The sequence below is a fragment of the Populus alba genome, chromosome 4, assembly GCF_005239225.2.
Source record: "Populus alba chromosome 4, ASM523922v2, whole genome shotgun sequence".
Taxonomy (NCBI): Eukaryota; Viridiplantae; Streptophyta; class Magnoliopsida; order Malpighiales; family Salicaceae; genus Populus; species Populus alba.
In genome coordinates this window covers 11,175,290-11,196,893 of record NC_133287.1, presented here as the reverse complement: position 1 = coordinate 11,196,893, position 21,604 = coordinate 11,175,290, and the positions used below count along the sequence as shown (strand labels likewise).

At 31.3% G+C, this 21,604-nt stretch overlaps 3 protein-coding genes across 4 annotated transcripts; 1 reads left to right on the top strand and 2 right to left on the bottom strand.

Moving 5' to 3' along the window:
* Positions 1 to 41: 41 nt before the first annotated feature.
* Positions 42 to 1,908, bottom strand: LOC118055071 (small ribosomal subunit protein eS19x). The gene is made up of 4 exons (XM_035066865.2): positions 1,729 to 1,908; positions 821 to 911; positions 512 to 695; positions 42 to 303 (listed from the first exon to the last, which is right to left on the bottom strand). The coding sequence occupies exons 1-4, from the start codon at positions 1,810 to 1,812 to the stop codon at positions 231 to 233; spliced, it is 432 nt and encodes a 143-aa protein (XP_034922756.1). The 5' UTR covers positions 1,813 to 1,908; the 3' UTR covers positions 42 to 230.
* Positions 1,909 to 3,689: 1,781 nt separating this feature from the next.
* LOC118055070 (microtubule-destabilizing protein 60) lies at positions 3,690 to 7,269 on the bottom strand. 2 transcript variants are annotated; one of them, XM_035066863.2, is made up of 8 exons: positions 6,175 to 7,269; positions 6,019 to 6,064; positions 5,829 to 5,921; positions 5,607 to 5,726; positions 5,188 to 5,286; positions 4,902 to 4,961; positions 4,721 to 4,815; positions 3,690 to 4,063 (listed from the first exon to the last, which is right to left on the bottom strand). In XM_035066863.2, exons 1-8 carry the CDS (start codon positions 7,137 to 7,139, stop codon positions 3,922 to 3,924), a joined length of 1,620 nt encoding a protein of 539 aa, XP_034922754.1. In that variant the 5' UTR covers positions 7,140 to 7,269; the 3' UTR covers positions 3,690 to 3,921. The 2 variants fall into 2 exon arrangements, with proteins under 2 accessions (XP_034922754.1, XP_034922755.1); XM_035066864.2 differs by lacking the exon at positions 3,690 to 4,063 and having other exon boundaries at positions 4,717 to 4,815.
* Positions 7,270 to 18,081: 10,812 nt separating this feature from the next.
* Positions 18,082 to 20,310, top strand: LOC118055069 (UDP-glucose 6-dehydrogenase 4). The gene is made up of 2 exons (XM_035066862.2): positions 18,082 to 18,233; positions 18,750 to 20,310. The coding sequence occupies exon 2, from the start codon at positions 18,772 to 18,774 to the stop codon at positions 20,215 to 20,217; it is 1,446 nt and encodes a 481-aa protein (XP_034922753.1). The 5' UTR covers positions 18,082 to 18,233; positions 18,750 to 18,771; the 3' UTR covers positions 20,218 to 20,310.
* Positions 20,311 to 21,604: the final 1,294 nt, after the last annotated feature.

Below are 21,604 nucleotides of genomic sequence, written 5' to 3'. Positions count from 1 at the left end.
ACAAAACAGCACCCAATAACAAAAATGTAAGATAAAAGATCTAGCAAGATAAAAGTGCATAATCATAAAAATGCAACAGAACAAAAACAACGTCCAAATAAAAAACATTCAACAGTTGGATCCAAAAATTTCATAACATATAATCTTGTTGCTGCAGTCACATCTCTCCACAGGACTGAAAATTGAAATCTAAAAGTACGAAAGCAGAAACATAGCTCAGCACTGATTCTTCAAGGGGCCACCACAATGCGTCCAGCAACTTGGTCAAGATCCCGTTGACCGCTTGATGTGATTCTCCTCCCACTATTACATAAGCAAAAATAAACACATCAGAATATAGGAACTCCTTTTTGTATCAGAAGTATTATAATTATCAATCTAGTTCAATTGTGAAATGAAAAAGTGAGCAACAAAGCAGGATTTCATTGCAGAGCATATTGAAATTTGAACTATGCTAAAGAAACTATAGTTTGAAAACATGATAACATAAGACATTAAGAAAATAATTCACCCCTTAGGATCAACATCGATGATGTTCATGTTCTGCAATTGTTGAAGAATGTGACGTGCAACAGAACCACTGCTCTTGCAGAAATGAGGTGGACGACTTCCATTCCTTTGGCTCCCACCATAAATCCTACGGAAAGCACCCACACCAAGGCCTCCCCTCAAGTAAATCTTCCTTGCCATGGAGGCTGAAATCAAAGATTAAACATTACATATATAAAGAAAATATATTAACAGTGCATCACAAACGCTAAAACAAAACAAGTATGAGATTGCACCCGTGTGCGCGCGAGTGAGGGAGCGAGAGACCTACCGGCTCTAATATAGTACCAGTCAGGATCATATGGCGCAAGCTCCTTAAATTTAGCAGTCTTCACAATATCAGTCCATGGAGGCAACTCTACCTGTTTGTGGACATAGAAGAAAAGGTTTAGAACTTCTGACCCAACATCAGAATGATGGTTACTTATAACACTAGCATTACCAGGTTCAGCAATCCAGTAAAGCAAGATAGTATCACAGTCAAAATCAAATAAAACTTTCATTTTTTAGTGCAGAAAAGACCACAGATAAAGAGAAAAAATAGATCTGTTGAAACAGGCATCACACACCCATCTCCAAATATTACAAGTACTACACCAAATATAAGACACTGAAAACTGTACAACAAACCATGATCATGGTCGCAGCACATGTATTAAACCTAATTATACATTATGAAATAACTCTCACAAACAGCACAGAGAAAAAAACCATCGAAGAAACAGCTACAACAGTACAGGTAGCTTCTCTAGTTTTCCCTATTCTGTAACTTCCTCCTCTCCTCCTCACAAGTGCCAAATTAAAAAAATCAAATTCCACAATCCTATTAACCTCAACAACTCCAGTAGTGCATATTTTCCAAAGTCCATACTTTCAATCCAAACACGGGCCAGTTCTTACTCCCTAGCAGACACCTAGCAGACACCGGCAGTCAAAACTTCCACCGGACCAACAAAACATAAATTCCTAAGCGCCATATATTTAACACAAAGCTTATGATTATGCATATATCAGAATAAAAACAAAACGAAATGAAAACCAAAAAAAAAAAAGAAACTTTGGAAACCATAAGGTATTTTAACGTAAACCTAAATCATCACTCACTAAAACAACAGATCCAGGATGCAAGAATCCGAAAACTATGCTTATAGATTTGTGTGTGTAAAAGAAAATAATTACCTTGCCAGATCGTTTAAGGTGAGCAGAGTAAGCCTTGACGAACTCATGAGGAGAAACGTCCTTCACAGTTTTAGCTGTCGCCATTGTTTTTCCGCTAAAAGAGAGCTCTTTTGATTCAAGCGAAAGCTGCGACCTGCTGTGAAGCTATCTCTCTCTCTCGTAGGGTTTCTGAAGAGATAATATTGGTATTTATATAGCAGCGGCTGATCTCATTAGGGTTTCGTTTCTTTGGGTTTTTTCTTTTTGACCCGATTGGTTTTCAATTTCACGGATAGGGTCACTTGAGATCTGGGCTATGGTGGGCCGAATGAATGTTAATATCAATTGTGGATCGGACTTAATTGTAGCCCAATAGTTAAAATAAGAGTCTCTCATTTTTATTTTTATTTTTTTTATTAAAAAAGAGAGAGAACACCTTTTTAACATTTTAAACACCATGATTAATTTAGGTTTAAGTTGTTCTTTGAGAGAGAAAAAAGTCCTATAAATTTTGATATGGTTATGGATATTTTATAATTCAATTTAATAGAGTTATTTTATCAAAAAAGGAAAAAAAAAAAAAATTAAGATGTCACCATAAATAAGGATTAAGATGTCACCATAAATAATGCAAGTTCAATGTCCATTACTAGTATTACTAATCAATTTAAAATTTGATTGTTTTTTGTTTTAAAAATATTTTTATAAAAAATAATTTTTTTTAATATTTTTATTTGCTTTAAAATTTTTTTATATATTTTCAAATATTTTGATATATTGATATTAAAAATATATTTTAAAAAAAAAATTACTTTCGTGTAACAAATATACTTTTTAAAAAACCGGTTGTTTCGTGTAATTTCTAGTTCAAAGTCATAATATCCAATAATAATATACGGAAGAGTGCTTTCTCTTCTTGACTAACCATGTTCAGATCTCAAGCTAGCTTTAACATGTGAGAAGAGATGGACTTACTCCATTCAGATTGAAACACAAAACTAGACGTATAGGTATTTAGTGTAATTATAATTGTTTTTTTAAAATATTTTTTATTTAAAAATATATTAAAATAATTTTTTTTATTTTTTAAAAAATTATTGAGATGAGTATCAAAATAATTTAAAAATACTAAAAAATAATAATTTAAAATAAATTAAAAAATTAAAAAAAATTAAAATATAAAAACAAATATACAGACTAGATATTGAAATCCCACACACCAAATGTTCAGCATTATATCGTGATGGAAGTATTATTAATTAAGAAATATTTTGTAGAAATGCCACTGTTTACTAAATAATAAATCATTGTGGAATAGTAATAGTTATTTGTCTTCTTGTTTTTAAATTTTTGTTATTATTACACCTTTATAAATTCCAAATTAATTACCAATTAAAACATATTTATTCAAAAAAAATAAGATTCAAAGATGATAAAAAAAAAGAATGAAAAGATATGTTTTTTTAAACTTGAAATTAATCGTAAACTTTAAGTTAAAATTATAAGCTTTTAGTCGTCTAATAATTAATAAAATTTAAATTTTAGTTCAAAACTTTTTTTTTTATTTTTTTTATCCTATTTAAGAGAGGAGAAAAAAAAAAAACAGCCACATCCAATGATAGAAAGATAAACTTTCAGTTGAAATCGATTCAAGCCATAAAAATAATGGTTTTAGTTTCATTGAGTTTTTTTTTTATATAGAAAAAGTTTATATAAGGTGTTCCTTCTAAACTTCCCTAAAATGATAAGAAATTTTATTTTAAGTTTGATTATGAATTTAAAGTTAATTTCTGAATTATTAAAGGTTATGAATGTGTTTTACAAAGGTATCTAGAAGGGAAAAAAAAAAAGTTTAAAATGTGGTTATCCTAGTCTGAAATAGAACAATCTAATTTCCCGGTGACATTGCATCTCCGGAATCAAGGTGCAGACATGAAAATAAATTGGGAAATGGAAATATTAAAGGAAAAGGCAAATAAGAATTGAGAACTTCATGTCTTTTTTATTATTATTTTTCACGAGTTTCACTGCACAAGTACACACACAAGAAGCCAGAGACAGCTCTCAAAACCGCAACTAAAATTGGTTGCCTTGTATATTATACAGATTTGGGAAGAGATGAAAGAAAAATGGAGAAAAAGAACCAGGGTCAACATTATTTTATTAAATACCAATTGACAAGGAATGAATGAATGAATGAATGAATGAATATGCCTAACCACCACCTATTCTATCTTCTTTGTTGCTCTGTTGATCATAACTGTAGCTGCTGACATCGTTCCAGGATTGACAGGACTTGATCTTCTTGTGTCTGAGGAGCTTTGCTTCGTTCGCCATTGTTGGATGCTTCATTGACCTTAACAAATCCAAACACGACAGAAAATACGTCATTATCGACTTGAAATCACAGCAATTCGGTAAGCTGCACTGGAAAATGTCTCGAAAGGGGCAGGTATCCACGTAACAATGATATATGTACTTTATGTGTTCCTAGGACTGGCTGACACAACAGAGCAAACAAAGGAGACGCAGAAAAGCAGCCTTTACCATTTTGCAACAACACTATTAAGCACCACAATCTACAAATCAAACAAAGGAGGTATAGTACAAGCCGTACAATCTAAGCTTATGATCCAAGAGCAAAGTGCCAAATATAGATCTAACAGTAAAATATACAAGCAAGAAATTGAATAGAAGTGCCAAACTCTGAATGCGCTATGAAACAAAGCGCGATGGTTTCAAGAATTATAAGCAGAAAGCTTTAAAAGGCCACAAACAGTATGTATTTCCTATAAACTAGACAAATCCTTCAGAGAAATAACAAATTCAAGTCTGTGGCATCGATATTGAAAGTATTGCATACAATAACACAGGAGCAATGACAAGGGGCTGGGGGAAGGCAGTTGAGGCAATGGCCATCCTAGCTCCAGAAACTTTAAACGAGCTTCATTAGGAAATGAAGTGCTTGCAAGAGACGTGCATGTGCATAAATAAAGTGGATGGTAAACCTTACCTTCTGGGAATGAATGGCCGGTCGAAATAGGGCATAGGCTGCGCTTTTGGAACGAGCTCCTTTCTCAATCTGCGTACCTCTTCCTCTTCTGCCAACTACAAGAGCCAACAGTGAATGTGAAGATTTTAATCAAAATGAAACAACATAACCTCAAAATCATGCCTTTTCTTTCTATATATACCTTTTGTTGCCTCTCTCTTTCCATCTTGTATTGCTCAATCAAGCTCAGCTTCTCAGATACCTGATTGCATTTTAATACAGAAAAATGATGAAGCTACTTCCAAATAAGGCTTGGTGCTGTAATAGTTTAATTTAGCTAGAATCAACAGGTAACATTAAATGGTATGATTACTCGCAAATTGAAGCATAAACACTTATCAACCATGAGAGGAGAATAAATTGAGCAGTGGACATTTAAAATCAGCACTAAAACCTCGTATGCTGCTAATTACCAGTAAGAAAATTACCTGATGGTCAAAGTCAGCACGCTCCACAGCTCGAATATCACTACGGAGCTTCAGGTCAATGGGCCTGGTGTTTTCTTTCACCGGAGGTTTGATTAGGCACTGCAGAAAATGCCACTGTGAGTAATAAATGATCACGAATGTATGATTAAAGTCTCAATTCCTAAATAGGCATTTAAATTTAGACAGAACAACCCAATGTCGTTGAACTTGTGAACACAAATATTTTTCTAATCCTTAATTGCGTAATCCTTGTGACCACAAACATCTCAACTCATCTCAGTTCTATACACTATTTATATTTTTTATCAAATCATAAGTGTAGAACACGCTATTGACCATACAGCACACGGAACTGTTCTTCAAGTTTATAAAGCATCTTGCAGTAATCATTGCCAACTTAAATCAGAGAAAGGACTAACCTCTGGTTCATCTGTTGTCCAAGGAAGGCCTTGTGCGATAGGAATCCGCAGCTTCTCCTCTTCCGTCATTATTTCTTGTATCTTCTTTGTGAATTCCTCTTCCTTCAGCCTTCCCCTTTGCTATAATGAGAACCAATCAACAAAATTTAGAATTGATTCATTACAAAACAATGTCAACACTCCATGATCGGCTCTCATGATGCAAAGAAAAAAGTCACTCACTTCTGTCCTAAGCTTAAATGGCTTTTGGCTTGTGATTTTAATTTGCTTCTTCTTCAATCTCCTCCCCCCGGTTGTTGCACCTGACTCGGCACTCTAAAAATTCAAACAAGGTCACTGAAATCATCAGCTGAAACATCATACGCATACATAGATCAAATAAGAAACTAAAACGAGGCAAAGAAAATCTCACATTTCTTCGGCTTCTCCTGCCTCCAATAGATGACATGCTAGAATTACTGGCATTTCAAAATATAGAAAGTCAAGACCTAATTAGAACCTAAACTAAAAACGAAACCATTTATCAAATCTGGGGGTCAATAAAATCGATTCAGCGATCATCACTAACCTGCCTTGACTGCCATCCCATGAAGAGGAAATAGAAATCCTTGTATCCAGACCGAGATTCTCAGAAGTCAAAAATAAACCAGATGGACAGAATGAAGAAGAAGAGACGTTTGTCTCAGATACCTCAGCATGCTGAAATCCTGGCGGTGAAAATGAAGAAGAGAACTCAGTATCAGGCAACACTTTAGGAAGCTGCAATCCAGGCAAAGCCCATTGCATTGCCTTCTTTCTATTCTCCTTTATCTCCTCCTCTTCAGTCTTATCTGATTCTTTCGGATTTGGTAGGGTAGAAAGCTTCTCGAAGGCCTCAACCAAATGCTTCACCTTCCCATTGTCAGGTGCACTGTCTCTTGCTTCTTCAAGTAATTTATTTCTCCTTCTCTTGATTTTAGAACTACCCATTTGTCCCGATTTCTCAATTTCGCAGGAATATTGAGCATCTGATCCTTCCCTATCCTCAATACCAAGATTTTGATCCATTAAATGGTCTTCTATCTCCTCCTCTGAAACTTCTCTCCCAACTTTATAATCGAAGGCCTTTTCTTTATCTGTTTCACCTTTCTCTTCAACTTCATTCTTGTTCTTGAAGAACTCCTCCTGTGAAGCCCTTAATGTCTCATAGGCCAAACACAAACACTTCTTTACACTGCCCCCATATCTCTCTTTGCACTTACAATCCACAGTTGTTGAATTTGAATTCAAAGTCTCCTTCTTCGAATTCTTTTTTGCCACTACAAACCTTCTTTCCCTAATTTTTTTTCTGGGTGAATACATGGTTGGATTGGGATTCAAAGTCGGGTTCTTGGAGGCAGATTTTTGGGATTTTGTTGAAGGAGAATTTGTGGGTTTTGAACAAGGGCTTAAATGGGAAAGGTTTGGATTCGAATTCTCAGATAATTTTGATTGAAACCCATGACGGTCTTTTACCGGAGTGGCCGATTTTGGATTCTTAGTATTCAATTCCATGAAGAATCACTTCAAAATACCAAAATCAATAAAGGGTTTCTTAGTTGTGAGGGGTATAGATTGAGAGAGAGAGAGAGAGAGAGAGAGATGGGTTTGTTTCTTTGATCTTTCTTATGTGAGAGAGCAAAGAATGAGGGCATAGATGACGTTGAAGAGAGGAAGAAACGTTAAGGTTTTTGACGCTCTTTGTAACGGCTAGTTTTTTTTTTTTTTTTGGGTTGTATTGTATTATTAATTTGAATTTTGTTTTGGGTTTTTTTACCGTTAAATTGTGTGTTCAGGGGATTAGCACGGTGGTGGAGGAATATTATTGTTACGTAATAGAAGCTATCAACATAATGAAAATAAAAATATATTTAGTTAAATAAATAAAGATAAAAATATAAAATAAATTTATTTAAATTTATTTTTAATATAATTTTAAATTAAATTTATATACTTTTAAAACATGAGGTATATAAAAGACTTATATCCAGAAATGATAGAAGGAATCAACATAATAAAAATAGAAATGTTTTTAGTTAAATAAATATAGACAAAAATATAAAAATGAATTTTTTTCTATAATAATTTTAGAGTGAATTTATGTATTTTCAAAATAGAAAGTATATAGGAGACATATCCCTAAGAATAATATTTATTATTTTTTATTCTTAAAATATCATCATAAAAAACTCTTAATTCTAAAATTATTTAACTAAGACAAGTAATAATAAAAATAATTATTATCATGGTTTTAAAACTCAACTCGGGAGGTCGATCTAGAGCAAAGCTCGGGTCACAAGTTTGGTTGACCCGAGTTAGTGTAAGAATAAAAATGATTGTAATCATAATTTTAAAACTCAATTCAATTGTCGACATGAAGCAAGACTCATGTAACATGTTAAAAGAATAAACTTTGAGTGACCTGAGTCAAATTAAAATAAAAATGGTTATTATTATAATTTTAAAATTTGATTTGAGGGTCAATCCAAGATAAAAACATCTTATAGATTAGGAGGGTCAACTTGGGTTGACTCGAGTTCATGTAATGATAAAAAAGTTGTTATTATTATATTTTTAAAACCAACTCAGGAATCAATTAGGGTAAGGCCTGAGTCATGGGTCAAGAGAGTCAATACGGATTGACCTAAGTCAACGTATAAATAAAAATGGTTATTATCATAATTTAAAAAACTTGATTTGGGAGTTGATCTGATGTAAAGTTTAGGTCACGAGTTGGGAAAGTTAACTCAGTTGACATAAGAATTTTTTAAAAAATAATCAAATCAACTTTGTTTTGACTATTTTTTCAAAAAAAAAATCAACGGGTTTTTGACTCGTGTTTCTTTTGGGTTGACTTAAGTTTTTAACTGAGTTACGTCAAATCAATTATTCCTCTATTTTTTTCTTAAACTTGAACTAATCTAGGCCCTAGGTCAAACCGTTAGGTCAATACTGATTTTATAACTAGGGTTATTGTAATATTATTAATTTCAATATTCAATATAAACTAAAGTAAAAAAATTAATATTAAATTATTTTTTTAAAATATGTAAGTTTGACAACAACACATAATAGACTTTTTCATATATATATTTTCTATCCATCATAACCAAGTAGGATATAAAGACAGTTATTTTATCTTATAATTTACTATCAAATATAATTTTATTTCATTTTATTTTATATCTTGTCTTATGTGTCTTTATTGCCTCTATCTTTTTTTATTATAGAACAATAACCAAACGCTATCAATGATCAATTTGATATTATACAAAAATTCCTATATATTTGGTAATTAAAAATTTTAAACCATTTTTAAATCCATATCCTTTTATTTTCAGATCGAATAAGAAGAAATATATAGAATGGGATCAATGAAAAAGAAACTCGGGAGTAATGGTGGTGGTGCGGGGGGGCTGGCTGGGCCCAACCCCTGAAAGGAAATATGTTTTGGAGCTCTCTTAATAATATTTATAGGTTTAGCCCAAAAAGTAGGGGGGAAAAAAGAGATTTTGGCTCTCTCCGGAATAATGTTTCTAATTTTACCCTTTTAATTTCATTTTCTAGCTCTGCCCTACGGAGTATAATAAAAGAAGTTGTCTTCTCTCTCTTTTCTTCATGAAGGAAGGAAGGAAGACTACATGGCTAATCAATGAAAGATTTCGGTTGTTTTTTTTTTTTGTACAAGATTTGGGCTGCCTTTGCTAATGCTTAACGAATTGAGTTTTGTACCCAATTATTATTATTATTATTATTATTATCATCAATCCCAAAAACAAAAACAAAAACAAAGATAAGTAAGGGTACCATTGGAGATTGTCTGTATATCAAGACAAAATCCTTCATTAAATCATTAATACTCGAATCAATTATACTCATAATAAAATTATTTTTCCAATAATACCATAGATGATAACATGCAAGGCATGCTTTCTTATCGATAACACAAACCTTCATATGTGTTTGTAACAAATCTCTTTCTCATCACTAGGTAACCTATATTCTTGAGACTTTCTCCTGAAATTATCATTTCATAAAGGTTTTATTTATTTCATTAAAAGTGATTTACATAAAAATATTTTTTTAGAAACCACTTTCTAATATTTTTCTTTACTATTATAAAAATTGATCAATAAAAACTATTTTATAGTAAAAAAAAATACTTTTGTTTTTAGAAATGTTTTTTTTTAATTTTAGATTGAATATACTTTTCAAAAGTTGGAATAAAATTAAAAAAAAAACTTGTTATTTGTTGATTATATTAAATCTGGTTCTCAATCTTTTTCATTGCTATATTTTTTTAATCCTTTTTATTTATTTATTTTTTTCAATTCTGTTCCTTAGAATTTGATTTAATTTGATTTTTATATCAATTTCGGTCCTCACTATTGAGATTGTTATTTATTTTTCTCTTTTTTTTTTAATTAAATTTTTTTTTATCTATCAGACTTGGTCCCTATTTTTTTATTGCTATTTGTTTATTTGAAATAGTTTATGAATTATTTTTCAATTTCATACCCCAACTTTTTTATCTATCAATTTTGGTCCTAATTCTTTTAATAAATTTTTTAAAAAATAAAAAATAAAAATTTATTTTCTAACTTAATTTTCATAGCATAATTAAACATTGAAAAATATTTTTCATGATACTATAAAACATCAGAAAATAATCTATTTTTTTAGGAATCTACTTTCCATGAAAACCACTTTCCAAAAGGAAATTATTTTTCGGTAAATAAATAGGGCCTTAGTGTAGACTCGATTATTTGGTTTTCAGGAAAGTATTTTTCTTTTATTTTGAGTGGAATATACTTTCCAAAAGTTGGAAAAAATATCAAAAAATCTTGTTAGTTGTTGATTATATCAAATTTAGTTCATAATATTTTGATTTCTATATATTTTTATTCTGAATGTTTTTTTATTTATTTTTATTTTAAATTTTGTCCCATATAATTTGATTTTATATCAATTTCCATCTTTTTTTTTATTATTATTTATTTTTCTCTTATCATTTTTTTAATTGAATTATTTTTATCTATCAAATTCGGTTCCCATTCTTTTTATTGCTACTAGTTTACTTGAAATAATTTATGATTTTTTTTTTCAATTTCATACTCCAACTTTTTTTCATATATCAATTTTGATCTCAATTATTTTAATAAATATGAAAAAAATTAAAAATTAAAAAGTTGTTTTTCATTTTATTTTTCATGACACTGTCAAATATTAAAAAATAATTTATTTTTCAAAATCTACTTTCCATCAAAACCACTTTCAAATAAAAAATTATTTTCCTGCAAATAAACCGAGCCTTGATGTAGACTAGATTATTTGGTTTCAAGAAAAGTGTTTTTTTTTTTTATTTTGGGTGGAAAATACATTCCAGAAGTTGCAAAAAAACACTTGTTATTTGTTGATTATATTAAATTTGGTCCCTCTAATCTTTTGATTTCTATATATTTTGTTTTAAATTATTCTTTATTTATTTTTATTTTCAATTTTGTTCCTTATAATTGATTTTTATATCAATTTTTATTTTTATTTTTCTGATTATTATTTGTTTTTCTCTTATCATTTTTATAATTGATTTTTTTTTTCTTTCAGATTTGATCCCCATTCTTTTTATTGCTATTTTTTTTATTTGAAATAATTTATGATTTTTTTTTCCAATTTCATACTCCAACTTTTTTATCTATCAATTTTGGTCCCAATTATTTTAATAAATTTTAAAAATATTAAAAAGTTATTTTCCACCTTACTTTTTATTGCATAACAAAATATTGAAAAGTGTTTTTCAAATTATTTTTCATGACTAGTCAAATATCATATAATAATCTACTTTTAAGGAATCTACTTTCCACATAAACTTTTTTTTTTAAAAAAAAACTATTTTTCAGCAAATAAATAGGGCCTTAGAGTATACTAGATTATTTGGTTTTGAGGAAAGTGTTTTTTTTTTTTTTTTTTTTTAGATGGAATATATTTTCCAGAAGTTGCAGAATAATAATAATAAAAAATATCTTGTTATTTGTTAATTATATCAAAAAAAATTCTCAATCTTTTGATTTCTATATATTTTGTTTTGAATTCTTTTTTTATTTTATTTTTTTATTTTGTCCCTTATAATTTGATTTTTATATCAGTTTTAGTTCTTACTCTTTTGATTGTTATCTATTTTTCTTTTGTCATTTTCATAATTAATTTTTTTCTTTTAGATTTGGTCCCCATTTTTTTTTATTGTATTTTTTTTTTAAAAAATAATTTATGATTTTATTTTTCAATTTCATACTCCAACTATCTTTTCATCTTACTTTTTCATGGCATAACAAAATACTGAAAAATATTTTTCAAATTATTTTTCATGACACTGTCAAATATTAAAAAATAATCTACGTTTTAGAAATATATTTTTCAGCATTCAAACAGGGCATTAGTGTAGACTATATTATTTGGTTTCTAGAAAAGTGTTTTTCTTTGATTTTGGGTAAAATATAATTTTCAGAAGTTGCAAAAAAATAAAAAAATTATTTTGTTATTTGTTGATTATATCAAATTTTATCCCCAATCTTTTGATTGCCTATATATTTTGTTTTGAATCTTTTTTTTTCAATTTTGTCCCTTATAATTTGATTTTTATATCAATTTTTGTCCTCATTTTTCTTATTGTTATTTGTTTTTATCTTATCATCTTCTTAATTATTATTTTTATCTAGTAGATTCCATCTCTATTTTTTTTTATTGCTATTTATTTATTTGAAATAATTTATGATTTGTTTTTTTAATTTCATATTCCAACTCTCTCATCTATCAATTTTTGTCTCAATTCTTTTAATATATTTGGAAATATTCAATCAATGAAACTATATTTTATTTTGCCAAACCAACCTAAGTGCTAGAATTGTTTCTCGACATTGCAAGATTTTCATATCTACTAGAAATAAACCATCAAATCTAATCTAAAGAGAAACTCTATGAAAGGATCAATTTAAAATAAAAATAAAAAGTAAGCAATCAAAAAAAAAATTCAAAGGACTAGAGAATGAGGGGCTAAATATTTTCCCATGTCTGCTTAATTTAGTCCCTGATCTAGCTAGAAAAAACAGAGACAGAGAAATCATTATGAAACATTATTACAATATACAGTAATTTCTCTCATGTTTATTGAATTAATGTTTGGGCATTATTATGAGTCATCACCATATCATTTCACTTGCAGGTTTTCATGGTGTCACTTTATTTGATATATCTTCAAGCGCACTCTACATTTCCTGAGAGCTTAAGCAATGATCCTTGATTTTGAAGGATTCCCGTAACACCACCAGAAATTGTACTAATATTCTAGCTTTTACCAATTACTTTTTATATAACCAGTGCACATGATAATTATTAGTTCTCTCTCCCCTTTTAATTTACAAGTCAAGTAATTATTACAACATAAACTAGCAATTCACATTCATCAATGTTTTTTTTTTTTTTTTAATTTTCATCCTTAATCTTTTTTTTTTTTCAATTGTGTCAAAACCCATACTTTGACCCCTCTCAAATATCCTAATAAAAAAGGAAAAAAATATTTCAATGAAAAAAAGAAAATATTTCAAAAACAAATAAAATATAAAAAGAAGAAAATACAATTAGGGTTGAAATTGTGAAGATAAATTGAGAAAAGCAATTAAATAGGCTAAATAATTGAAAATTAAAAGGCCAAGGACTAAGTTGAAAAATGTGCAAATATTAATGGACTATTTTAATGAAATCAGGGATGGAATTTGGAGAAAATGGTTGAAAATTGGAAAGCCAAGAACTAAATTAGAAAAGACACTAATCTGAAGGGACCATTTTAAATCCAATTAGAGAACATATTGAAAGAAATTCTATAAAAAAGATGCAATTGGCTAAGAAAATTAAAAAATAAAATAAAAATCCAAGGACTGAACTAAAAAAGATGACAAACTTGTAGGACCTTTTAAAAAACCAAAAATTTCCTTTAAGTCAAAATAACATTGTTAAAAAAAAAAGACTAAATGAAATAGTATGTTTTTTTTACAAACTGCATCATCTCATTCTAATCTAAAACAAAAGGCAAATGTGTTGAAATGATGTTATTTATGTGCCTGGATTGTATATTGTCATTTCTCTTTGTATGGGTCTATCATAACTTGTCTTTTATTTTATATGGTCTTGACTGGATCTTTGATCATCATTTTCTCTCTCTTTCGCCACCCAAAAATGTTAAACAACACACCATTCTTCTTTCTTGCATTTGTACTCCATGTTCAACAAAAAAAAAATGTTTTGTCCTTCTAAAATCACTAAGAAACAAGTGCAAAAAAATCAAGCCAAGCATGTTTACTTAAAATATACAACCATGGTGGAGGGTTAGGATGAACCAAAGTGAATCAATGGCCACGATCACTCCACCAAGAAAGGTTTTAGGAGTTTCATCTTTGCCTATAAATATAGAGACAAACAAGAAGTAAGGAGAGTCATGCTAAAGAGAGAAATAATAATAAAAAAAAAAAGTTTATGCTATGAGAAATGTGGGTTTGAGCTAAAAATTAATATAATAGAAAGAGGAAAAAGAAAGAGAAGATAAAATAAAAAGAAAAGGGAACTTGAATAGAAAAACCTGAAGAGAGAGTATGGGTTTTTGAGCTAGAAATATGTTTTGAGTCAACCAATAGAAGAAGAAGAAGCCTAAAAACCTTAGCACCACTAACCAACCATTATCTCTCCTACCAGCTCTAAGATAATTCAAACCCTTTTCCTTTCATTTTTCTTCTTTTTGTGAGTTTGCATGAAAGTACTTAAATACATTTTAGTGAACATATACTTAAATGTTTTTGATAAAGTTTTGATTTATAACATCTAGGTCAATATGTCTCCTAGTTTTGAGAGACCATCATAGGCCTAGCATGCCTTTTTCTTTTTAACTTTAAAATGAGTTCAATAATGCACCAATGAGTTTATATTAAGCTTGTATCATGTGATTAAGAGTTGGATTTTAATTGTTAGGTCAACGTGTCTTCTATTTATTGGAACTGACGTAAGCCTTGAGTGACATTTTAAACAAAAAACAAGTTCAATAATAAGTCCATGAGTCTTTTTCAAGTAGGGATCAACATGGGTCAAGCGTGGTTTTCTATTTAACCTTTTGGTTTTAAAAATAAGATAATAATAAAAAGGTTAAGAAATATAATAATAACAAAAAAAAAGTAATGAAGACTTAGTGAGATAAACAAATCTAGTTTACACCTTTCTGTCAACTTCATAAATATCATTCAAACCTCAATAGCTTAAAATCTTTCAAAAAGTATAGATGAAATGCTTGTTCAAACGATAAAGATATGAAGTCTCTTTAACAACTATCCAAGGAAAAGTAAGTCAACTATGAAGACTGCTAAAGAAACTCTATAGAGCTGATACTATAATCTCAATAGAAATTGATACCCAAATCATCAAGTGAACTATACCTCAGAGGGTAATAAAAATATACCATAATCAATGGCTAAGTATGTATGTTTTTTATATATGAATTAACTTATTCAAAGTAATGATATTTTCATTTTCTCTAGGCGATACCTAAGGACTTCTCCCCAAACTCACTAAGGATGAGATTGACTCAGTTTTTTTAGTGCGATTGCACAACTCATTGGCAGGGATTGACATGGTCTTCTCAAGAAAATAGCCTCAAACTCACCAAGGATAAGATTGACTCAATCTCTCTAGTGCGATTGCATTACTCATCTTAGTAGGGATTGATACAGTCTCCTCAAAGTGACAGCGCAAAACTCGGTCTCCTTAATTCGATTGCACAACTTACCTTGGCAGAGATTAAACTTAATATCGCTAATGTGATTGCACAATTCATCAATGATGGGATTGATTCAGTATCCCTAGTACGATTGCATAATTCACCTTTATATGGATTAACATGATCTCCTTAGGGAAATAGCCATTAACTCATAAAGGATGAGATTGACTTAGTCTCCTTAATGTGATTACACAACTTACCTTGATAGATATTAAACATGGCATCTGTAGTGTGATTGCACAATTCTCAAAAGATGAGGTTGACTCAATATGTATTTTTTTATTGCATAACTCACCTTGTTAGGGATTGATACGGTCTTTGTAAGGCAGTAGCCCTAAACTTGAATATTTTTCTAAGTATGAGTGTTAAACCTATATAAATTCTCAAAACAATTTCCTATAGACCTTGGACCCTGCATGAAACTTTTTACTATGGGTGTTAAACTTATACAAGCTACACAAATCAACATAGAAATGAAAGATAAAAATACAATTTATAAAATAAAAAGCATTAAATGGATAAACCTTATATAACCAGGGTTCTTTACATAACTAAAAGGAGATGGGGGGTAGAGGCTTAGACACCTAGGATAGGCTCTTTGGCTAGATATTTCTCATGTTAGGCAATAACAGCCTTAGTAGGGAACACATCTACAAAATCAGGCATCAAGATTGGATGAAAGACAACATTCCTCTTGACAATAAAGATCCTACCCCCAACCATCTCGGACAAAGTTGAACACCCTCATAAAAATTCTTGGAACTCCTTAGAAGAATTTCTCAAAGCCTCCAGCCATGTCTAAGAACTCTAGGCTTCTTTCCTGACAGTGACAAGCTCAGCCCTTAAACCGTTTTAGGCGGCCTTTGCCTTATAGATCTCTTGTTTCAAGATATCCACCTGATTATAAGTGCCCTGAAGTTGTTTTTTAGTGGAACTCCATTGAAGAATAACAACTTGCATTTGTTCCTTTAGTAATGTATAAGTTACCTTGAGGCTTCTTAGTTCTCCACAACAGTTTTCTCCTTAACTATTGGAGGGTAACTTGGTTTACCCTATGTTTAGTAATGGCCTTTCTTATTTGGTTCCTTTTAGCTCAACACCTCTTGAAATGGGTGCATATCATGAAAGTATAATAAAAATAAGAATGTTAATAACAATGGTCATAAAACCAAACTAAAAGGTTATATGAGAAATTTCTTTACATTAAAGGCTATTTTTCCGGTTATGGCTAAATGGTAGTTATAGCTCTCATAAAACATTAGTGAGATGTTTTAAGGAATTATAGGAATCTTGTTCAGCTACCTTCCCACCTTAAGGTCTGGCCTTATACCAATAATAGCCTTGATGGCCTTCATTTCTTGCTCAATTAGGGTGGGGCAACTGAAAGGAGCTTGGCTAAGAGCAAGGTTAGCAAAAACATCATCAAACCTATGTTCGACTTCCTCAGGAATAGCTCATATAGAGCCCCCAATAGCTATAGCCTCTGCAACAAGTTATCAAACCCAACCTCTTTAGACTTATCATCATATGAAGCCTAAATGAATATAGAACTGATGACCTTTTAAGGCCTTATATTAGACCACAAGAGTCCGTTTGTTTTTTCTCGTAATCCTCAACATAAAATTTTAAAGTTAAGGATACTCATCTCTCAAAACCCCCATGTTATAAAAGTGTTCTAAGAACCACCACTTATCCCTCATTAATGATATTTATCTATCTTTAATGCATGTGTAAATGCTATTTTTCCGTAATATTATAAAGGCATGACACTTCAACCATTTCTCTATACAAAAAGACAAAATTCATGGATTGTAATAACTCCATGAATTTTTTAACCAAATAAATTTCAAGATCTCCATTTTTTATTGTATATTTATTTTTAAAGTCTTTCTCTCTAAAATATCATTGTATTTTCTCTTAAAAAGATACTTACTTAAACATTAAAGAATCTCTAAAATCACCAAAGAAGACCTTTTCAAGGTATCAACTACTAGTCATCATGATCAATGAGAATGGATTAGATTGTTAAAATTAAGAGATTAGTTGATTATCCAAAATATAAATCATATTTTTAAATTACTTGGATTTTTTAGGATATCACAAATAGCTATTCAACATTTTGTTTTTTTTGTATGGAAAAAGGTCTTAGAAAAGGTATGTGCACATCCTTTTCTTAAAAAAAAAATTTCCTAAAGTAAAGAAGTTGCAATAAAAGTGAGGCATTAAAGGTAATACAAGTTATAACAAACAAATTTAATTAGCCACCTTAAAATGATACAAATTAATTTTTTAACAAACAAAAAAAGGGAAGGATGCCAAGCAACATCTTGGAAGGTTCATTGAATTTTTAGTTCACGTATGCCTTTCATAGATCTGCCTCTCAAATTGCAACCACTGTCCAAGACGCGTTGAACGTTTTCCTTAAGGCGTAAATCAATTACAAACCTTTCATCTTAATCAATTCAAATTTTCTAACTTTCTACGAAGTTTGGTGACGGGTCAAGGGAGCATGGAGATCTAAAAATTATAATAGATCTAATCAAGAGTCAAGCGGAAGAAACAGGGACTGAGATACTCATTTCTCACAAATAGAGGACTAAAGTATAATTTGCTCAACAAAACAAAAATGGTTGAATAGAGAAAATAAAATAATAATAATAATAATATCAGAGTGGCAGACGGAGGAATGGCGGTGTGTATTTAAACACAACCCCGCCCTCTTCGCTCTCATTCCATTCAGTTAAACTTCAGACAGCCACAGATAAAACTGGGCTGTCTCTCTACTTTCCTCCACCGAGGTACCCTCTCTCTCTCTCTCTCACACACACACATTAATTTCTCTTTGTAGTCAAATTCTTTTAGATCTAATGATGTTTTTTTCGCTCATTTTAACCCTTGATCCGTGATTTCAAAATCAAGCTCAATGCTCCGAATCTTCTTTCAAGTCTTTCTAGCTTTGAATTACATGCGGTAGATCTGCTAGTATTCTGTTTGGATCTTAGTATTCTCAGCTGTGGTACTTCATCCAAAGTCTAGATCCAGTCAAATATATTTGCGTTTGGAGAATTGGTATGGAATCGAGGGTGGTTTTTATGAGCTTTTGTTAGTTATCTACTTGCATATGAATGAATTAAGAGATATGAATATGTTGTTTGGCTTTGGCTTTGATTCTTCATTGTGTGTGGATGTGGTTTGCACATGCTTTATTTGTTTCATCTGCAACGGCAGGTTAGCTTGCATGGAAGATCTGAAAGTGAACGGTTTTGATTTGTTTCTTTTCCCTTCATATATGTGTTGAATTTCCCTTCTTTCAGGTTGTGAACGTAGACAAGGAAAATGGTGAAGATCTGTTGCATTGGAGCAGGGTATGTCGGCGGGCCTACAATGGCTGTCATCGCACTCAAGTGCCCGTCAATTGAAGTGGTGGTTGTTGACATCTGGGAACCTAGGATTGCAGCCTGGAACAGTGACCAGCTCCCCATCTATGAGCCAGGCCTGTATGATGTGGTGAAGGAGTGCCGAGGCAGGAATCTCTTCTTCAGCAAAGACGTGGAGAAGCATGTCGCTGAGGCTGATATAGTTTTTGTTTCGGTCAACACCCCTACCAAAACTCAAGGTCTTGGAGCTGGCAAAGCTGCAGATCTGACGTACTGGGAGAGCGCAGCACGCACAATTGCTGATGTGTCCAAATCTGACAAAATCGTTGTTGAGAAATCAACAGTCCCAGTTAAAACTGCCGAGGCAATTGAAAAGATCTTGACCCACAACAGTAAGGGGATCAAATTCCAGATCCTCTCAAACCCTGAGTTCCTTGCAGAAGGAACTGCAATCGGTGATCTGTTTCAACCTGATCGTGTCCTCATTGGAGGGAGGGAAACCCCAGAAGGCCAGAAGGCAATCCAAGCATTGAAGGATGTCTATGCTCATTGGGTTCCTGAAGACCGCATCCTAACCACCAACCTTTGGTCTGCAGAGCTGTCCAAGCTTGCTGCCAATGCCTTTTTGGCCCAAAGGATTTCCTCCGTTAATGCCATGTCAGCACTCTGTGAGGCAACTGGGGCTGATGTTGCCGAGGTGTCCTATGCTGTTGGAAAGGATTCAAGGATTGGTCCCAAGTTCTTGAATGCTAGTGTTGGTTTTGGTGGATCCTGCTTCCAGAAGGATATTCTGAATCTTGTTTACATCTGCGAGTGCAATGGCCTTCCAGAGGTGGCAGAGTACTGGAAACAAGTCATCAAGATCAATGATTACCAGAAGAGCCGATTTGTGAACCGTGTTGTTTCATCCATGTTTAACACAGTCTCTCAAAAGAAGATTGCCATTTTAGGGTTCGCTTTCAAGAAGGACACTGGCGACACTAGGGAGACCCCTGCCATTGATGTGTGCCAGGGACTGTTGGGAGACAAGGCTCTCTTGAGCATATATGATCCACAGGTCCAGAAAGAACATATTCAGAGGGATCTTATCATGAAAAAGTTTGATTGGGATCATCCTCTCCATCTCCAGCCGAAGAGTGCCAGCTCTGCTGTTGAGCAAGTGACTGTTACTTCTGATGCCTATGAGGCAACAAAGGAAGCCCATGGTGTTTGCATCTTGACAGAGTGGGATGAATTCAAGACTCTTGATTACAAGAAGATATATGACAACATGCAGAAACCAGCTTTTGTGTTTGATGGAAGGAATGTTGTGAATGCAGATAAGCTGAGGGAGATTGGTTTCATTGTGTACTCCATTGGTAAGCCACTGGATGCATGGCTCAAGGACATGCCTGCCATCGCATAAAGGGAGATGCTGATGGGTGGTTAGCTCATGCTATGGGCCAACCAAATATAGTTCGAGGCAGTGAATCTGATTCTTTACGGGTTTTTTTTTTTTTTTATTATTATTATTATTCTTGTCATTGTTTCTTGCTTTCATCTAGTTCTGGGACAGTTTGCCATGGTGAAAGTAAGAGGCTTTACATTTTGCCTTGCATTGCGTTTCCCCACATCACTGTCATTTGGCACTCGTTTAGAATACTTGATTTGATGTTTATTTGGTTTAAAGTACTGTCATAAATGAGAGCTGAATTCCAGGAACCATTTTTCCCTTGCGCTTTCTAAATGTCAATCGAGGATGTGTTTTTTGTTTTTTTTTTAAAAATTGTTTTGAAACTTCATTAAATTAAAAAAAAAAAAAAAAATATGTTATTTTAAATATATTTTTAATTATTCTCATCAGTGATTATTCTCTTGAAAGCTGCTCTTAGCATCGACACGTTCGTAGCATTGATTATTCTCTTTGAGAGCTTTTGGCCTCTCTTTTTTTTTTTTTTTTTTCCCGAGATGCTGTTGTATGTGCTTTTGAACCACATTACTAGGTGGTTTATTGTGCAAAATAGCGAACACTGTTCATGATCATTCATGTATTGAACTTTATTCCTTTCAATTTTATTTTCACAGGTTATATTAATATAGTTTTATGCATTGAAACTTGTAATGGCTTTGCGTGCTACTAAAATGCCAAAATATTCAAACATTAAATTAAACATCGATATTATAAAATAAAATTTTATATCTTAGTTAAAAAAAAATAAAAAACAAGAATCAAAATTAACATAAAATAGCTTTTTGCATTTTCACTTTTTAAAAGATGTAAAAAAATTCAATTTGATACATGAAGTTTCAATTTATATATATTTAATCCTTATTGTTTTAGGTTTTTATGTTTTGATTCTAAATTTTATTTTCATCATTTTTCAATCCCTATATGGTGAGAGAGAAGAGAGAGTCATTCGAAAAAGAAAGAGAAAGAAGAGAAATGACTTAGCTAGCAAGATAAAAAAAAGTTAATATCTGTGTCAACATATTTATCTTTCAGAGATAATGTCAATATGGATGGTTTTGCTATTTAAATACGCCAAAAAAATGTATATTGAGATATAAATATTTTTATTTAATTTAATTTTTTTATTTTTAAACAAATTAGATAATATTTTAGAGTTGAAAATAAGTTTATTGAGATTTTTAGAATTTTTTTAGGTGTAAACAAGTTCAAATTCTGAGTTTTGGAGTATAAAAAAATCTTATAGTGAGTGGGCACATTATCCGCTTAGAAAAAACATGTCATCTATTATATAATTAAATAAAAACTTGAATAGATGATATGTTTTTGTTTTTAATCATTGAAA

What these genes read in the sequence shown, in the direction of transcription:
- LOC118055071 (XM_035066865.2), bottom strand. Translation starts at nt 1,812, where the DNA reads ATGGCGACAGCTAAAACTGTGAAGGACGTTTCTCCTCATGAGTTCGTC. An exon ending in CTGGTACTATATTAGAGCCG is followed by an intron (nt 696 to 820) that starts GTAGGTCTCTCG and finishes CTTTGATTTCAG; the next exon opens with CCTCCATGGCAAGGAAGATT. An exon ending in ATCGATGTTGATCCTAAGGG is followed by an intron (nt 304 to 511) that starts GTGAATTATTTT and finishes CTTATGTAATAG; the next exon opens with TGGGAGGAGAATCACATCAA.
- LOC118055070 (XM_035066863.2), bottom strand. Translation starts at nt 7,139, where the DNA reads ATGGAATTGAATACTAAGAATCCAAAATCGGCCACTCCGGTAAAAGAC. An exon ending in GCAGGAGAAGCCGAAGAAAT is followed by an intron (nt 5,922 to 6,018) that starts GTGAGATTTTCT and finishes TTGAATTTTTAG; the next exon opens with AGTGCCGAGTCAGGTGCAAC. An exon ending in AAAGAGAGAGGCAACAAAAG is followed by an intron (nt 4,816 to 4,901) that starts GTATATATAGAA and finishes TGGCTCTTGTAG; the next exon opens with TTGGCAGAAGAGGAAGAGGT.
- LOC118055069 (XM_035066862.2), top strand. Translation starts at nt 18,772, where the DNA reads ATGGTGAAGATCTGTTGCATTGGAGCAGGGTATGTCGGCGGGCCTACA.